Here is a 19,516-nt window from a genome sequence, read left to right as displayed (position 1 = left end):
GTCTCAAATCAACTCTTCACCAGCATAGACAGATCAACAATTATTTAGCAAAAATATGTAGTATGCTGAATGGAGTTGTTCTCCATAAATGCAAAAACCTGGAGTAGGGGAAACTGTTTTTAAAAATGTTGATGGGCCCTATCTGGTTTGGCTTAGTGGATAGAGCATCAGCCAGCAGACGAAAGGGTCCCGGGTTTGATTCTGGTCAAGGACACATGCCCGGGTTGCAGGCTGGATCCCCAGTAGAGGGGCATGGCGTGCAGGAGGCAGCCTATCAATGATTCTTTCTCATCATTGATGTTTCTATCTCTCTCCTCCCTTCCTCTCTCTGAAATAAAAAATATATTTTTAAAAAAATGTTGATGGAAGAAAGAAAAAAGAGACTATAGGTCCCACACTCTAAATAAAACAAAATGAAAAGTTTCCATTTTCTTCTAGACCTTTTCATCTGCTAAATGTCCTCCACCAAGGAGAATAACAGTAGTTAAAAAAAAAAATCAGTGCTGAGTATTTATCAAAAGGTATACTCACATATATTTCCATTTTTCTATATAAGCCATAATTTAGCAGCAAGTTATGGGTCATGCGGATTCTATGAGGTTTCATAGGATGGCCTTGTCCATAGTAATAGTTTCCAATATCACCTAAAAACATAAGAGACAAAATGATCAATACAAACAATAATACGTTCATCATTAAGAAGGTATTTACCTCTTAAACAAGATTTACTTAAATTCCTAAATAATATTAGATGTTGCAACTTTCAAACTCTGAGAAAACCAGGATACTATTATGCACACTTTTAATATGCTGACAACTCCATTAATACAATATTTATAGATTAAAGCAAGCAAACTTTTCTGATTTACAGTTTAATAAAATTTCTCATTTAGTATTAGCCCAAATGAAATGCGCTTTACTCACTTACAAACATAATTTCTGTTCCTTAAAGTGATACCTGCTTTTAGTATCCGTTTTTAAATTCAAATGCTTAAAGTAAATTCTCTGGTATGATTTTAAGCATTTCCAGCAAATATGTATTATTTCTTGGATGATTTACTGGTATTTCTGAAATTCCTTATAAACTTATACATAGATTTATTTTAAAATAAACAACTAAACCACATATCCATCTACAAAATTTCAATGCAATCAATACTTTCAGGTAAAGCTCTAGTGTTTCTGTAATAAAGTTTTAAGGAAGCTTCATATATATACTATTTTTCTAATGTAACGGGCATTTTTAATTTTTACTTTTTAGAGAGAGAGAGAGAGAGAGAGAGAGAAAGACACATTGATTTGTTCTTCAGTTATTCATGCATTCATCGGTTGATTCTTTTATGTGCCCTGACCAGGGACTGAACTCACAATCTTGGTGTACTGGACCAATGCTCTAACCAACTGAGCTACCCTGCCAGAGCTGAAATGGACATTTTTTATAATAGCCTTTATGAAAAATTACTTTTAGTAGTAATTCTAGTTTTAAATAAAGCAACTCCAAAATTTTGTTAGGAGAGGCAAGCTGATTTTAATGGCTTCAAGTCATTCATTTCAACATGGGTTTACATAATAAAAACTAAGAATAAATAATGTCATTTACTCACCTTCAGGATCAAAAAAATCTTTCAAAATCCCGCCTAAACACACACCTTTTTGTTTGTTTAGTGGAAACTGAGAACTCAAAAAAACTTATTTCTCTCATAACTTTGATAACAGTCCATTGATTTTGTTGCTATCACACCTCTAATTTACTTAACCATTCGGTTTCTAAATAAGCTCTCTTCTGAAAACAATTCATATATACACCGTCATAAGAAAAGCCACCTTTCTCAATACAGGTGCTAACAACAAAACTAAGACAATATAGACAACTAGCATAGCAGGGCAATGTGGATGTGAAATGCCTTTGCATTTATCACAATCTACCTTCCAAGGAAAGCTCTTGTCCTACAAGGTGGCAATATATATAGTACCTTGAAATCAGCCTGATCTCAATCAATCTTAGATATGAAAAGCCCAACAGAGTTACAAAGCATCATATTTACAAGTTAATGCAAGGAAGGTATTTCTAAGTTACCATCGCCACCAATGATGATCACAAGAATAAAGAAACTCTAGCCTCCACATAACTTCCACCTGCCTCTGTGGAAGAATTACTAATGTGACATGTTTCTAACACTACTGTATCTTAAGATCAAATACTCTGATTATGGACATACTGAAAATCCAATGAAAAGCCACCAATAATCTAATAATGGTAAAGACCCCAATAATCTGTATAGAAGGTATAGGAAGTACTGTTGCAATTTCTCAGCAAGCATTTTTTTTATAAAATAATGGTGACAGCAGTAATTAGCATTTAATTAATGAAATAATTTATTTTTCAATCCTCACTGGGGACAAGCTTATTGATTTTAGAGAGTGGGGAAGGGGGAGAGTGAGAAACATTTGGTTGCCTTCCCCCTAGTGGTCTGCCTGGGGATCAAGCCCTTTGGTGCAAGGGATAAGGTTCCAACCAACCAAGCCACACCGGCCAGGGCAGTAATTAACATTTATTGAGTGCTTACTAGGAGGCAGTAGTCTACACACTTCACACGTACTATCTGTTAATATTCTCAACTCTATGATGTAGTAATTATTATTACCGTTCCTATTTTATAACAATGAAGAAGGGTGAGATGCAGACAAATCAGATAATATTGCCAAGTCACAAAGCTAGCAAGCGGGAGGCGACCGGGCTGATCGGGAAGGCGTCGCCCCCATCACCTGGCTGCTGTTGCCACTTGCAACCACCGGGGCTCACAGCTGCCTGAGCCCGCGGCTTCGCAGCTGCTGTGGCTTTGTCTGGATGGACATATTACCCTTTTATTAGTAAAGATGGCTTTTCATTCAGCTTATTTAAATGGTCAATAATGTAATTTGGGCATTTTATTTACTTGTTGTATTTAATATGTTTTTTAAATTAATCCTTACCCAAGGATATTTTTCCCATTAATTTTTAGACAGAGTGGGTGGTGGGGAGGAGAAGAGACAGAGAAACATCTATTTGTTGCCTCCCACATGAGTGCACTGACCATGGCCCGGGATCAACAGAGCCTGGAACCAAGGCACGTGCCCTTGACTGGACTAGAACCTAGGATCCTTCAGTCCATGGACCAATGCTTCATCCACTGAGCCAAACCAACTAGGACTAATCTGGGCATTTTAAATGTCATCCTGATTTTCATCAAAATAATCAAAAACACTTTACCAGCTCAGCTGGTGTTGCTCAGTGGTTGGTGTTGACCTATGAACCAGGAGGTCATGGTTCAATTCCGGATGAGGGCACATGCCTGGGTTGTGGGTCAATCCTCAGTATAGGGGGTGTGTGCAAGAGGCAGCCAAACAATGATTCTCTCTCATCATTAATGTTTCTATCACTCTCTCCCATCCTTTCTGAAATCAATAATATATTAAAACACACACACACACACACACACACCCCTCTACCAATGAAGTAAATTATCCAGAAAAATTAGCTCAAGGTGGCTTCTTGAATCAACAAATTTTGTTACTGTGCCATAAAGAATTAGTTATCTGAAAAGATACAATACCATAAAGAATTAGTTACCTGAAAAATTTTAGAAATCACTCTCTTCCAGAAGTTATCAGTATGAAAATGGCTATTAAGGTCTATAGTCTCTTATCCAAGTTGTTGGGACTACATGTATTTCAGATTTTTTTCAGGTTTTATAAATGTAATGTTACATCTGCCATTATTTATGTGATGTCCTGGAAATTGGACAGCATTCTATAATCACACTTTAATATTTCTGCAAAAATTTTGTAAATATTCACAATAAATGGAGTAAAGATCATAAATATTAATTCAGGTTAAGCTTTTGATTCCAAATGAGTCCCCCCTCCCATTTTCAGATCATTTTGGATTTCAGGAGTGTAAAAGATACCTTTACCCCTAAAGAAAAGCTGACTAAAAAAATGATTGAAGAAAAAGATTTAAAAAAAAGCTCCTGTATTATTTTTGCTTTCCACAAACTACTTAGTCCACTAGCACCTTTAACACACTGGTCACTACTCCTCCTTGAATCACTGAGTCTTGACTTTTACTGAGAGTACCACTTTCTTGGATTCACCCCTACCCATAGCCAGTCACCCACCAACATTCAAATATCAGGGTTTCACCCGTTCGTTCATTCATTCACTTAACAAATCAAGAGCCTACCATGTGCCAGGCATTATTCTGGGTGCTTGGGTAAATCAGTGAACAGGAGTGCTGCCCTAAATCGTCTTCTCTCAGGCATGAATCACTTAATTGCTCAATCTAGAAACTTTTAAGTTATTCTTTATTCTGTACCACCACTGCCCAGTTCCTACACCATTACCAATCCATCAACAAGTTTTACTGGTTTTACTCACCCAAACCTTCCTTAATGTAAGTGTCCATGTCTGTCAGCTGCAACCATTATATTTTACTAGAGGCCAGATGCACAAAATTCGTGCAAGGTAGGCCTTCGTGCCCCAGCTGCCTCAGAGCCCCGGCTGCCAGGGACCTTGTGGCCCTGGCTGCCTCTTGGTTACCCGCCCCCACCACCCCTCCCCGCATCTGCACCCATCTTGGCCGGGTGCTGCTGTCCAAGTCCACCGCCACATATCCCCGGGTCCCCGAAGCGCCATCCCCCACATCGATCACCCCGCAGAGGGTGGCCTGGGCCTCCCTCTGTGGGGCAATGGCCAGGCCCCCCAACCAATTGCATTGCACCCACCTTGGCTGGCCTGGCACCAGTGCATGCCATAGTGAGTTCATCTGAAAGGTCGTTTTACCTATTACACTTTTATTATAGATGTAGACCAACATGTATTTAATTCTTGCTTTCAGTCTTACATTCTACCACTCTTTACCATCCTTTCTCCACTTCCAAGAGTTCTCTCTCTTAAAAACCTTCAATGGCTTCCTGAATCTCTTACAACAAAGTCTTGTGTGGTGTGGCCCTTTATTATCTAGCCTGGCATCCCATGGTTCTCCTATGTCTTCCTCTTGGCCTCTTTTTGGTTAAGTGCACCAGGTTCTTTCTACCAGCCCAGGGCAGTTTGCAATGTCTTATGTAGAAAAAAAACTCTTTTACGGCTAGCCCATTCTCTTTCTTCAGGCCTTACCTTGTCTGATTACCCTATAAAGGTGTCCTCTCTTACCATCTAACATACACTCTTTTATTTCCTTCTGAAGACTCAAATAATCTTTTGTCTACCTGGTACATGGTAGAGACTTTAAGCCCACTTGCTATTTCTGAACCCAAAACTGATTTCATAAACAAGTATAAGCCAACTGCTATTAAAATAGAGAAATAAGACTTATTAACCAGTATAAACATCCTTATACCTACTTTTAAATCTGGTCTCATCCATGTTTCAATACTATTATGATTGCTACCTCCCTCCTCCCCAATTCCAGCTGTTTCCTTTAAGGATTTGTTAACAGATAAAGTTTTGTTAAAGGGAAAGAAATAATTACTAAAAATTTTTTTTTCTGGTAGCAAAGGAAATCTTTTTGTAGCAGTGAAAATAGGCCCACTCTTGTGTCAACAAGGGGGGGAAAATCTTTAGGCACCAGCTGCTAACTTCTCCTGCTACAATAAGCTAGTCAATGTGGAAAAGGATAAGGGGTGGACTGAGGTGAACAGGGATATCAATCTACTTTCATCGTAAAACAGACAAAATGCCCCTCATCCTACCGGTCTGTAACTTGTGGTAGGAAGAATTAGAATGTTAGTACTGATCTCTATATAAAAACATAAGGAATTAAACATCTATTCATCAATAATTTAAAACTCCTTTACTTTTAAAAAATTTAGATGGTGGAGGTATAGGCATAAGCAAAACAGACTCTGATATCATGAAGCTTTTACTAGTAACCATGAAGGAAGACAAGTTAGGCGGTACTAGTGACAGGGAGAAAAACAATATTGGGGTTAAACCTCTCTCTCTGGTAAGATGAAATTTGAAGGAAGTGAATAGTAAAGAATATCAGGGGGAAGAGGGCCCAAACATAGGAACATCTCAGTCTTATTTTAAGTGTTATGTTCTACTATCGTTAAATAATGATGTGTAATTAAGATCACTGGTATGTATGAACTTCTGTAATTCACCCAGCACATTCTGATTTACTCCCAGAGAAATGATTACCTATTTTATGGATAATAAAGATTTATACTAGAGCTAAGAAACCAAGCTGTTGTATTAAAGGATATCTAGCAAAATACTTTGTAACTATCATTATAAATAAAAGTCTAAGAAAACCTGTCAATAGTTGGCTGCCAAGTGGAATTCTTATACAGTAACCTGCTACAGTAAACTAGGAGTACATCAGTAGGCATGATCTTGGTTAACTTTTATATTCTATCTCTGTATAGTATTGAGTGCTTTTCTCTGAATCATTTCTCTCCAAACATTTTAATACACCCTATCAAATGAGGAAATAAACAGAGCACAGACCAATTATATAAATTATGTACCCAGTTGACTCTTGAACAATGGGAGGGTAGGTGGGTTAGGAACACGGAACCCCTCGCTTTTGCAGTGGTGAATCCTCCTATAACTTCTGACGCCCCCTAGACTTAGCTATAGTACTCCCTTGGTATCTGCAGGAGACTGGATACAAGATCCCCTCAACTGCCCCCTGCCCAATGAACACCAAAATCCCAGAAACTCAAGTCCTTATATAAAATGACATAGAGCCTGGCTGGTGTGGCTCAGTGGTTGAGCATCAACCCATGAACCAGGTCACAGTTCAATTCCTGGTCAGGCCACATGCCAGAGTAGCAGGCTCGAGACCCAGTAGGGGGCATGCAAGAGGCAGCAGATCAATGATTCTTCCATCATTGCTGTTTCTATTCCTCTCTGAAATCAATCAAAACCATAAAATAATAAAATAAGATGACACAGAACAATGCATATAGTCAGTTCTCTGTACCCATGAATTTCCAACCATGGACTGAAAATACCGTTTTTGATCAGTGGTTGGTTGAATCCACAGATATGGAGTACTGACTGTATTTATTGCCCTGTCGGTTAATCAGTTTCTATGTCTCTCTCTCACATCGATGTTTCTCTCCCTCGCCCCCCTCCTTTCTACTCTCTCTGAAAATCAATGGAAAAAAATATCCTTGGGTGAGGATTAAAAAAGAAAAAAGTCTGTATATAAGAGGATCTGTACAGTTCAAAGGTCAATTGTATACACATCCCTATTATATTGTATACACAGTAAAACAGGCATTTAATGTAATTGGTATCAAGTTTAAGTCAAAACAAAGAATAGTTAACACTTCTAGATTAAGGATTAAAAACATACTGTAATCGTGGTCTAAACACAGCTTGGTTTGCTAATTACATTAATTACAGAAATCATATCATTTTAAAGCTAGAAGGAAACTCAGTGACTGAATCTATATCTTTTTACAGGTTATTGATAATCTTGGAGTATATACAACAAGATGGCCAAGTTTTAGAAATATGTTTTTGGAAACTTTGGAGCTATGAGAAATAAGAACTTCTCTTAACTTTTCCCAACGGTTAAAGGATAGCTCATTCATCAATGCCTTGAAGTTTACTTGGAACCAGCATTCCAATGATCTAAGGGTATAGTACTTAAGACACACTATAAAGTATACAGAGAAAAATACATGTCTCTAGAAGTCCCCTTCACTTGCGAGACAAACATTTTGTCTGTGTCACCGAGAGTGTGCCTAATGGTCCCAGTAAGCCTAAAGGTAGGATTCCTGTGGTTATAGAACTTGCTACCACCCTCTTTTTAAAAAAACCTTTCTTCCATTTTCTGTACCAACAAATTAAAACCAGTTAATTCAGGCTAACAGATTATTCAGGCCCTATTACTATTGATACTACCCATTCCCAATCAATTCCATGTTGCATATATCTTCTAGTCACAGAATCTGCATTACTTGCATCCTCTTTCTTCGCAATTACAAAAAAGAAAAAAAGTTAAAAAAAACACCCACTATTGGTACCTTTATATGAAAGCTTTTGGAACTGTGCAAAGCTTAGCATACTATCACATGCTCATAATTAGCATGGTACCAATCCAATTTAATAATCTCTGCAAAATACTGTATTAGCCTTTCTCCCACAAAAACCCAAAGAATATTCCAAGTGTAAGTGACTACAAATTCCATTGTAAAAATGAACCAAGAGAGAATCATATGGCCAAAAACAGATAAGCTAACCAGAAATTTCCAAACATTCAATTATACAGCTGTTGGCCACCAGGTAAAGCAGTTGAATAGTTCTGCAATAAAGAACAGATAAAGTCAGAACCATGAGATTTAAATTATTCCACTCTTCCATTCCACCTATCAAGCCTCCATCCCACCCTTGGGACCAGTGCTTGCTCCCATTTCCTCAACAGAGGCTCAACATAAATGGGTCTAGGAACCTACAGCTAGTCATAAAACCGTTACGTAAGTGTACCTCCTGGTTCTGCAGTTCAAGCCTGGTGACAAGAATCACTGTCAACAGCAACTAACAGCGGCAGAAGGAGCCTTAGCACCAGTTCCCCCATACCTTTTAAACCATTCTCCTTTACCCTAAGCTCTGACAAGAACAAATCTCTAAATCTTAGAAACAACACCGTTTTAAAAATTAACTTACACACATGGTTATTTACTTTCCAATATGATCAGGGAATGCAAGGCCAGGGTTTTGCCAGTGACCCCAAATATGCATGAATTCTTAAAGAACGAATTTTAAGAAACTTTAATAGTTGATGTTAAAATGAAAATGTAATCCCATCTCCACTCCTCCACGATGGCGTAATTTCAAACTAACTTGTATTACAGTATTCTCAAAAAATGTTTTTAAAACATGGCTGTACTATTTAGTATTAGTTACATTAAATATCAGATTATTTAGATTTCTTCTGCAAGATTTTATTATTTATTTATTTATTTATTTATTTATTTAAAATATATTTTATTGATTTTTTACAGAGAGGAAGGGAGAGAGATAGAGAGTTAGAAACATCGATGAGAGAGAAACATCGATCAGCTGCCTCCTGCACATCTCCTACTGGGGATGTGCCCGCAACCCAGGTACATGCCCTTGACCGGAATCGAACCTGGGACCTTTCAGTCCGCAAGCCGACGCTCTATCCACTGAGCCAAACCGGCGTTGGCTCTTCTGCAAGATTTTAGATTTTTTCCCACAAATGACACAGGTGGTTATTTTATATAAACAGGCATTAAAAGATTCATCCTTGCTCACTGAAAAGATACAGTGTGCCCACCTTCAAATGAGTCAGATTTATTCTGACCTAGTCCTCTAAGGTCTTTCCACCTCTACAAAACGTTGTGACTTATAATACACCAAATGTAGGAAACAGCTTCCAAAATTTGTACTGCTTCAGACAAATCAGATAGGACTTTCAGGTTCTTTGTTAAGTTGTAGAATTCCTACTCTGGAGAGGAACTTACTACACACCATTCACCATGGTAGGTCTTTGTGAAATCTGTTAAACAGGTTACTACTCCACCACTTAGTGTAATTTAGGCTGGCTCAGAAAACAGGACTTAACAGTACAGCTCAAACTGTCAATGAGATGAGACCCCGCAATTAAAACCTGACGGCTGTAATGCATGTACAGGGAGCTCGAGGCCCCCCCCCCCCCATCCCTTGGTACTTCCGCACCTCCCCAAAGTTTCCCTACACCAGGACTCCCACCACGAGACAGTCTCACAAGCAAGATGTCAGCGCTCCCCGGGACCTCCAGAGCCGGGTGCTACTTCCTGATCGAACAAAGAGCAACAAAGAAGTGGGCGGCAGCCACCCCTCCGAGGGGCAAGCCGGGACCCATCGAGTCGGATCCGCGACGCGAACAGGAACCGCTCCACCTTTCCCTCCCACCGCCCCATTTCCCGCGAAGGCTAACCCGACTCACACGCGAAAACCCTCGTTTTGATGGAGGAAGCGAGACGTCTCCATTTGAATACAGAGAAAGTGGCGCTCAAAGAACCGGCAAACAAAAGAGAGAGGGGATGGAGCCCACGCGAAACACCGGTGCGCGCGTGCCCCCCGCCGGGCGTGGGTCCCCGCCCTCAGCAGCCACCTGGCAGCACCGAGCCGGGTCGGGGGGTCCGGGGTGAGCCCGGGGGCGGAGATCCGAGCTCAGACCCGCCGGGGACTGGGAGGGAACCAGCCGGGACGGGGTGGGGGGTGGAGAGGACCGGAGGGGCGGAGCTCCCGCGGCCGCCGGGCTTTGTGTGGAGTCTGGGCCCGGGTAGACGTCTGGACCTGGGGGTAGGGGGTGGGTGCAGGAGAGCCGAGCAGGGCACCCCCAAGCCTCCGCTCCCACGAGTGGCGGGCGGGAGCGATGCCAGGGAGGGCCGTCCCCTCCGCCACCACCACGAAGCCGGGGAGGCCGGCGCGTACCGCGCTGCCGGAGAGGGTCCCGGGAAACCGGGGCGCCCCCCCGGATCCCGTCGCAGAGGCCCCTGCAGCGGCTCACGGCGAAGGGGCTCCCACGAACGGGATCGGGGCCGCAACGGGTTAAGAAGCGGACGCGCGCCGACCCCTCCTCCTCCCCACCCCTCCGCACGGTGCCCACCCGCCACGGCGGCCTCCAGCCCGCGCCCCGGCCCTGCCCGCCCGCCCTGCCGGCCTCTCACCATCGTAGTAGTAGCAGACTTTCTTTTTGCCGCCTCCCTGACTGTACGCCATGGGCTCCCCGGCCGCCGCCGCCTCCGGGCTCCTCCTCCTGCTGCTGCCGCCGCCGCCGCCGCCCCGGCTCCGCGGGGAGAGGAAAGGGCTGTGGCTTAAGTGGGGGCGGCCGTCTCGCGGGGGAGGCCGGGCCCGAGGGAGGAGAGGGTGCCGGAAGGGCTCGGTACGGCCGGGCGGAGGGGCCGAGAGCGCGGAGCGGGGGAGGCCGCGGCGCCAACTCGCGACACTGGGGAGGGGGAGGGGGCGAACCACCTCCGGAGGCGAAGGGGAGATGGGAGGCGTCCACTGTGGCTTCCACGGGGAAGGAAGGGGCACGACTAGAGAAAAAGGCCCCTTCAGTCTTCAAGCACGAGGCCGTCTAATAAATAACAACTTGAAGAAGGACGGGGCAAATGCAGTCTTCGAATTGGAAAGAAGAGCAGGCTTTCGCTTTTCAAGTAGATGAAAGGAGCATGGAGCGGGTGGCTGTCCTCCCCTTCAGATCTGCGCACAGTGGTTGCGCCTACCCTGAGCATGCGCAGTCGGGGGGCTTTCCCCAACTGTAGCCGGGGCCGCCCAGGCCCCCTCCGCGCAGTCCCCGGCGTCCCCGCCCCCACTGTCGCGAAGCTCCCGCCGGAACCGACCACGTGCCGCCCGCCGGCCGGGGTGGGACGGCTTTGGCACGCCTTCCGGCACCCACCTCCCCGCCAGTCCACAGCCCGGGGCCCTTCTATGGCAGGTCGCCTCGATTTCCTCGTGTATTCATTTTTTCTTCTTCTTACTTCTTTCTCTTTTCACCAGTGCGTGCTCCGAGGTCCTGAGGTCCCGTGTAAGTGACATCACAGACGGTGAGGAGTAGAGTGCGCCGCCTGGGTTTGAATGAGCGCCTGGGGACGCCTTTCTGCGCGAGGCAGGCCGAGCGTTTGCTTTTGTGATGTGTTTCCCTGATACCTAGTTATAGTAGAACGCCTGTTAACTCATTTGAGACTTCCAACAACTCCGAGACGTTTGATTTCTATCCCTTCTTTATAAATTGGGATGCAGGAACCTGGTCCTCGCAACTGTTGATGGTCCGGGGTTTGAATTCAGTCTTTCTCCAAAACCCACACGCCGCGCAGTAATATACTGCTCCGCTGCCGCTGCCGGGGCGCTGGAGACCGGAGCCGAGAGCTAAGAGAAAGGTGTTCAAAGCTCAGGGAAGGTGTGCATACCTGTGTTCAAGTCAACGTTCATCAAGCACCTGCGTTAGGCCAACCGCCTTGTAGGTGGGGGGTGGGCGGCTGACAGTCTTGAGTGTAGCACACTTATTCCAACTACAGTGGGGCCTTGACTTAAGAGTGTCCCGACTAACGAGTTTTTCGAGATATGAGCCTTTTCTCCGCCAATTTTTTGCTTTGAATTTCGAGCTAAAATTCGGGTTACGAGCCAGCTTCAGATACCCCACCGCTAGTTGGCGCAGCGAACGTCACAGTGAACGCCACAACATCAGCCCAGCATCACGTGTCTCACTCGTGCACTTTATGATTCGATATACGAGTAATTTGAGTTACGAGCTCCGTCACGGAACGAATTAAACTCGTAAGTCAAGGCCCCACTGTATATCATTCACAATTTTCTCCAAATACATATACTATTCCCCCCCCACACACACACACAGCCAATTACAAAGAAAAAAAAAAGCCTTGTTGAAGCAGGAAGCATTTGGAGTCACTAAAAATATTTATTTTGCTATTTGACTTCAAAATCCCTAAGGTGGTCACACTTAAAAGAGCACTTCCCCCTCCCCCCCCAAGAAATTTAGGAAAAGTAAATCCAGGAAAATCCTTTACCCACCTCCCTCCAAGTCTGTATTTTTAAAAAAATATATTTTATTGATTTTTTACAAGAAGGAAGGAGAGGCATAGAGAGTTAGAAACATCGATGAGAGAGAAACATCGATCAGCTGCCTCCTGCACATCTCCCTACTGGGGATGTGCCCACAACCAAGGTGCACGCCCTTGACCAGGATCGATCCTGGGACCCTTCAGTCCGCAGGCCGACGCTCTATCCACTGAGCCAAACCGGTTTCGGCCCAAGTCTATTTTTAACAAGCACCTCAGGTAACTGATGCAGTTGGTATAGAAGCCACAGTGTGAGAGACATTGGCTTAGAGATAAGAGTTAATTACATGGTATTGACTTTTTAAAATTTATTTTTACCGATATAGAACATTTTTTAAAAATCAAACTTATTTCACAGCAGACCCTGTCCCAACCTTCTACACAATCAATTTCTACTCCGAAGATACTTCTTATCTTTTAGCTCTGCTGAGATTTATCTTCATATTTCTTAGTAACATCCTTATACTATTATTTCTGTGTGTGTGTGTGTAATTTTTTTTTTCATCTGGGAGTAATTGATTTTTTATAGTTTGGTTTATTGCTTTACTACTTCCTATAAAAAATCAACTATATATTTATACTCTAATACCCTCTCATAAACATTTTTTTTATCTTCCATCTCTTAATATATAGATATCACCTTACTTAGATAAATCACAATTCATTATATTATGACTGTACCAATGATCCATAATTGATAAATTAGCAATACTAATACGTTTTCTTTTTTTACTGAAGTTAGCCATTGCCTTCTTTCCTATGCTTTCTTTTTTTCTCTATCTGGTCCAAAATCAACTTGGTATATTCTGAGAATAGAATTAAGTTAATTTAGTAGAAACTGATGTTCTCCTCAGGGTCAACATAGTGAATTCTGAAAATGAGACTTCCACCCTCCCCTCAAGTCTGTTTCCTGTGCCCCTATGTGGTGGTTGTACCCCTTTAGCTCAACACTTGGCCAGTTACAGTTGCCCACAACTTCTCATTAGAATAGAGTTTCAGGAGAGGAGGGTCCAGGTCTGTCCTGCACATGATTGTAGTGCCTATGACTGGGGACAAGTCACTTAAACTTTTTAAAATCTGATTTGCCTTATCTGTAAAATGGGGCCATATTACTTAGACAATAAGTTCTCATATGAATATTGAGTAACTCAAATAAGAAATATGGAATAGTTTTTAAGCAGTAAAGAACTATGTGAATATATTATTATGATTAATCTGTTATAGTAATAATTATTAGTATTATTATTGTTTTCATAAACAGCACTTAGCCTTGAACTTGTAAGAACAACTTGAACACATTTTGATTGGTTGAGGAACTTGTTATTTTGTTTATTATTTAACACTTTTAAACAACAGAAACAAATTATTTTACCCTTCAAAACTTGCTTTGGCCCGGCCAGCATGGCTTAGTGGTTGAGCATTGACCTATGAACCAGGAGGTTGTGGTTTGATTCCCAGTCAGGGCACATGCCTGGGTTGCAGGCTCAATCCCCAGTATGGGGTGTGCAGGAGGCAGCCGATCAATGATTATTTCTCATCATTGATGTTTCTGTCTCTCCTTCTCCTTCTCTGAAGTCAATAAAAGTATATTAAAAAAACTAAAATAAAATCACAATGCTTTAAAAAAAACACAAAACTTGCTTTGGAAAAATTTAACCAGTGATAAGAGCAGGCCATAAGAATTATGTACCTAAACATCTATAATTAGCTTTAGATCAACAAAGGTAAACATAGAATCAGTTACTAAACCTATTATCAAGCTCCACGCTTCACTTACTGTTTCAAACTTGTCTCTATCAAACCTTTTTACCGTTAGAAAAAAAAGGAAGTTTTAGATAATATTGAAGAAAGCAAGTTGAGAGCATGGTTCATTCATAGAATGCTTAATTGAGGATTGTCTTTATTCTTAAACTATTTTTTTTTAGTTCCTGCTCTGTCTATATGAACTTATTTTTCCAGTTCTGAGATTATTCAGTTAAATGGCCTGTTAAGCATAAATGGATTATTTAGAAATAGGACTCTAGTCACGCACCACTTAACAATGGGGCTATGTTCTGAGAAATACGACATTAGGCAATTTCATGGTTATGGGAACATCATAGAATGCATGTACACAAAACTAGATGGTGTACATATATAGTATACTACACATCTAGGCTAGCTATATGGTGTAGCCCAGTGGCTGCCAAACTCATTAGTCAACAGAGCCAAATATCAACAGGACTTCTTCAAAATAGACTCGCCCAGGCCGAAAACCGACTTTTGCGCATGGGCCACGAAGTTTCAGTCGCACTGTATGCTCGCCCGCATGTGGTATTTTGTGGATAAGCCACACTCGAGGGGCCAAAGAGCCGCATGTGGCTCGCGAGCCGCAGTTTGCCGACCACGGGTGTAGCCTATTGCTCCGAGGCTATCAGCCTGTACAGCATGTTACTATGTAAAAACACAATTAAGTAAAGCACAAGAGACGCAGTAAACAGAAGCTGTAAGAAGCTGTTGCCAGTACAACATATATACTGTTTTCTAGCAAATATTTTTTTCACAAGTAGAAAGAGTACACTATAAAGTAAGGGTTAAAAGTATACTGTAGTAAATACATTAACCAGTAACATAGTTATATGTTGTCATTAACCAGTATTGTGGACTGTATATAATTTATGTGCTATACTTTTATATGACTGGCACACAATAGGTTTTTTTTTTTTTAACACCAGCATCACCACAAACATGTGAGTAGTGCATTGTACTATGATGTCACTAGGTGATAGGAATTTGTCAGCTCCATTCAACCAAGGATATGCTTTTTATTGATTTGAGAGGGAGGAAGGGGGAGAGAGAAACATTGATGTGAGAGAGAAACAGCCATCAGTTGCCACCATATATACCCCAACCAGGGATTGAACCCGAAACCGAGGTATGCATCCTGACTAGGAATCAAACTTGTGACCTTTTGGAAATGTAGGAGATCACGCTTCAATCAACTGAGCCACCTGGCCAGGGCAGCTCCATTATAATCTTATGGGACCCCTAAATGTAGGTCCATTGTTGACCAAAATGTTATGTGGAGCATGGCTATTTAGAAACCGATTGCCTCAGCTTACGTAAAAATTAAACCCTGAGCCGAACCGGTTTGGCTCAGTGGATAGAGCGTCGGCCTGCGGACTCAAGGGTCCCGGGTTCGATTCCGGTGAAGGGCATGTACCCTGGTTGCGGGCACATCGCCAGTGGGGGGCGTGCAGGAGGCAGCTGATCAATCTCTCTCATCGATGTTTCTAACTCTCTATCCCTCTCCCTTCTTCTTTGTAAAAAGTCAATAAAAAAAAAAGACAAAAAAAAAAATTTAAACCCTGCTACCAACTGCTGCAGATAGTTTAATTTTTAGTTGTTACAAAAGAATTATATAAGCTTGTTTCTACTCTAAAGAAATTTAAATTTCTTAGTGTTAAATTCTATACAGCAGTTATACAACATAATACAGAAATTAATACAGAAGGTAATACAGAAGCATAGTTCCTAGTGGGACTGCCTCCACTTTACTGCCTGTTAATGAGGAGAATTGGGAAGGTATTTGCAGGCCAAATACCAGAAAGTAGGTTTAATGATAGACACCAGCACAGTGTACTGGTGGTTGTAACTTTCCTCCAAGTGGCGAGACTTCTTCACCGTGTTGGAGGTGCTGTCAGCCTGTGCTCTCAGACTTAGGTCAGTCCCACTAGGAAGCCCTAACAATTGTAATCAACACTTTCCTTCTAGAGACATCCTATTCACTCCCATCACTGTACTTCTTGTGTGGAAACCAAGCATTAATTTCTCCACTTCCAAGATCACACTAACACCTTGTTGTTGTCATAAGAGCCTTTCAAGTGTTTAAGGAACCACCAATAGATCACAAAGCCCTCTGATGACTGTGGAAATCTCCCTGAAATAGGGTCACCCTCAGTTACTTAGAGGAACTCCCTGGAGCAGCGGTTCTCAACCTGTGGGTCGCGACCCCTTTGGGAGTTGAACGACCCTTTCACAGGGGTCGCCTAAGACCATCGGAAAACACATATAATTGCATATTGTTTTTGTGATTAATCACTATGCTTTAACTATGTTCAATTTGTAACAATGAAATTGGGGGTCACCACAACATGAGGAACTGCATTAAAGGGTTGCGGCATTAGGAAGGTTGAGAACCACTGGCCTGGAGGGCTAACTAACTCATTTATGTGCACTCCAAAAAGATGGCGTTCTCCTCTATTCACAGGCCTGAGTTGTTATAGATGATAGACTTGCCCAAAATGGCAGATTCTGAACCATCCCTGATCTATCCACCTGTACTTGGATTAATGCCTCAGACCAAGTAGAAAGGTCAAATCAAAGCTTGAAGGAGAAAGCCATTGGCTTTCTAAGGTAGACCCTGATGGATTATGGGATTTCAGGAATCTGAGGGACATGATTGAAGTCAGTACTGCAGATTGACCTTATCCTGCTGCTTGGCTATTGTTGTTAGTGCCTTAATAAATGCCCCATGAGACACATGGGATGAAGCTCTGTTAGATGGGTCAGAGTGGTCAACAGAATCATACTTCCACATGAAAATTTCAGTTCTGCCAAGAACGTGTGGGGTGGATTGTTTGAAGAGGAAGGTCTGTCATGCCTTGAGTGTTCCTACACATTCTTGCTGAATATTGCCAGATCATGAGGTTTCTCTGTCAACTGACACTGAGGAGTTTCTGTAGCTAGTCACGTAGACAGCTAAGTAGGTCAAGGTGACCATATCACAACTGTCATGTCACTGTCTGCGCTTAAGGGAAGGGAAACTGGCTTGTTCGCTGCTTGCTCGAGAAGTCTGACCCCTTGGTCCAGGATTTCTCTTGTGTAGTGCAACCCACTCTGTGTGTAGGTGTCATCTTTGTCCATTACATATTCCCGGTAGAACTTGGGAGCAGGAGGAACTGACACAAATATGTTCATGTTCATTCCTCTTGCTGTGCTGTGAGCAATGAAGTACTTTGTCTCTGACTCAGGAGTCTCGAGACTTCAGCCAGATTTCATGAAACTAGCACAATAACTTACTAGCTTGCAAGAAGGGATAAAAATCTGAAATGCTTCACCGTTTGTCACAACAGAATTCCAAAGCATTGTCAGCAGTGAGAAATATGTCCTTATACTGTGAACCCACAGAGATTGTATTTCCATCTCTGGGTAAATCCTAGGTTGTTCTTCATGATCATAGGAGATAAACGAAAAAATTCCTACGAAACTGCACATTAGTTTTGGACAGGTTTTACTGTAAAACTCCATCAGACTAGTAGTAGTAGTAGAGAAAAATGGATATGCTCTTATTTGTGCTGATTTTTTTAGTGTCTGTTTTTGTTTGTTTGTTTGTTTTTATAATCCTCACCTTGAGGATATTTTTTCCATTGATTTTTAGAGAGAGTGGAAGGGAGAGGGAGAGACAGAGAGAAACACCAATGTGAGAGAGACACATCGATTGGTTGCCTCCCACAGACCCCTGACCAGGGGTGGGAGCCTGCAACCGAGGTTTGTCCCTTTACCGGAATGGAACCCGGTACCCTTTGGTCCTCAGTCCGACACTATATCCACTGAGCCAAACTGGCTAATGCTATCAACCCTGCTTTAATTTAATCACTGCTTTTAAAGGCTCTATCTCCAAATAAAATCACATCAGGAGTGCTGGGGGTGAGGGCCTCAGTATGTTAGTTTTATGGGGACATAATTCAGCCCATCACAGGAGGAAACATTTGCCTTCAGATTTGGGGTAACTGATGTTAATGTACACAAGTCTCACTTTGTTCTAAGATTAATACAGATTAACATAGATGTTGTAATACTTTATAAAATATATCACCAAACTTCCCTTAAAACTTCCTACCTTGGTCAGGGTTCTTGGTTGCCATTTCTGGTTACCATAAGCATAAAAGGAATGTATTAGAAGGGTATAGAGAGCTGACAAAATTTATGGGAAAGCAAAAACTGGAACAGGCTTGGAAAATTAACGGGAATCACCGATTTAAGACAAGTAAGACACAGCTAAATATCTTTATGTGAGGGGTTTGGTTACAGTGTTCCTTCCTCAAGGAAATTGGAAACTCACTGCTAGTACCACCACTCCCAGCTGCAGACCTTGGAGTCAGCTGCCACTGTCCACCAGTGGCACACACTCTGTGTACTCACTTCAGGATAAAAGTCCTGGGCAGGAGCATGCAATAAACAGTTCTTAGGTCACACCCATCAGCTGTCAGGAATTAATAGAAGCATGTATCTGGCCTTTCGGTTGGGAGATGGGAGCTTGACTTCCATCGAAATGCACCAATGATACTGCCCCCAAATAAGTAGAGGGTAAAAGTGCTGGTCAGCCAAAAAATGTACACCTTTGACATTTGCTTGTTGTTGTTGTTGTTGTTGTTGTTAATCCTCACCTGAGGATATTTTTTCCATTGATTTTTAGAGAGAATGAAAGGGAGGGGGAGAGAAAGAGAAACATCAGTGTGAGAGAGACAAATCGATTGGTTGCCTCCTGCACGTGCCCCTGCCCTGATGGGCTGGGGATGAAGCCTGCAACCGAGGTATGTGCCCTTGCCCAGAATCAAACGAACAACCCTTCAGTCTGCAGGCCCACACTCTAACCACTGAGCAAAATTGGCTAGGGCTGATATTTGCTTCTTGATACAAATGGCTGATAATTCTGATGGTTTTCTCTGTCTTATACTGCAAGGCTTATCTTCATTTTCATAAAATAACTACTGTTTATCTCATAGACATCAGATTCTACTTAGGTCATGTGATGGTTATCAACTTGGCTAGGCCTCAAGGTGCCCAGATATTTGGTTACACATTATCCAAAATGTTTCTATGAAGGTATTTCTAGATGGAATTACCATTTGAATCAGTAGATTGAGTAAAGCAGATTGCCTTCCTAATGT

General features: G+C 42.3%; 1 protein-coding gene across 2 annotated transcripts in view; it reads right to left on the bottom strand.

The window, feature by feature from the left end:
- HDAC2 (histone deacetylase 2) overlaps positions 1 to 10,971 on the bottom strand; it is a 29,467-nt gene extending 18,496 nt beyond the window's left edge. The window contains exons 1-2 of one of the 2 annotated variants that reach the window (XM_059700654.1): positions 10,674 to 10,971; positions 532 to 644 (exon numbers count right to left, since the gene is read on the bottom strand). In XM_059700654.1, the coding sequence (XP_059556637.1) occupies positions 532 to 644; positions 10,674 to 10,725 (165 nt within the window). In that variant the 5' untranslated portion in view covers positions 10,726 to 10,971. The remainder of the gene's footprint in view (positions 1 to 531; positions 645 to 10,673) is intronic. The other variant, XM_059700653.1, reaches the window with a different exon arrangement.
- Positions 10,972 to 19,516: the final 8,545 nt, after the last annotated feature.

Source organism: Myotis daubentonii, chromosome 6, assembly GCF_963259705.1.
Source record: "Myotis daubentonii chromosome 6, mMyoDau2.1, whole genome shotgun sequence".
Lineage (NCBI taxonomy): Eukaryota > Metazoa > Chordata > Mammalia > Chiroptera > Vespertilionidae > Myotis > Myotis daubentonii.
This window is presented reverse-complemented; position numbering and strand designations above follow the sequence as displayed.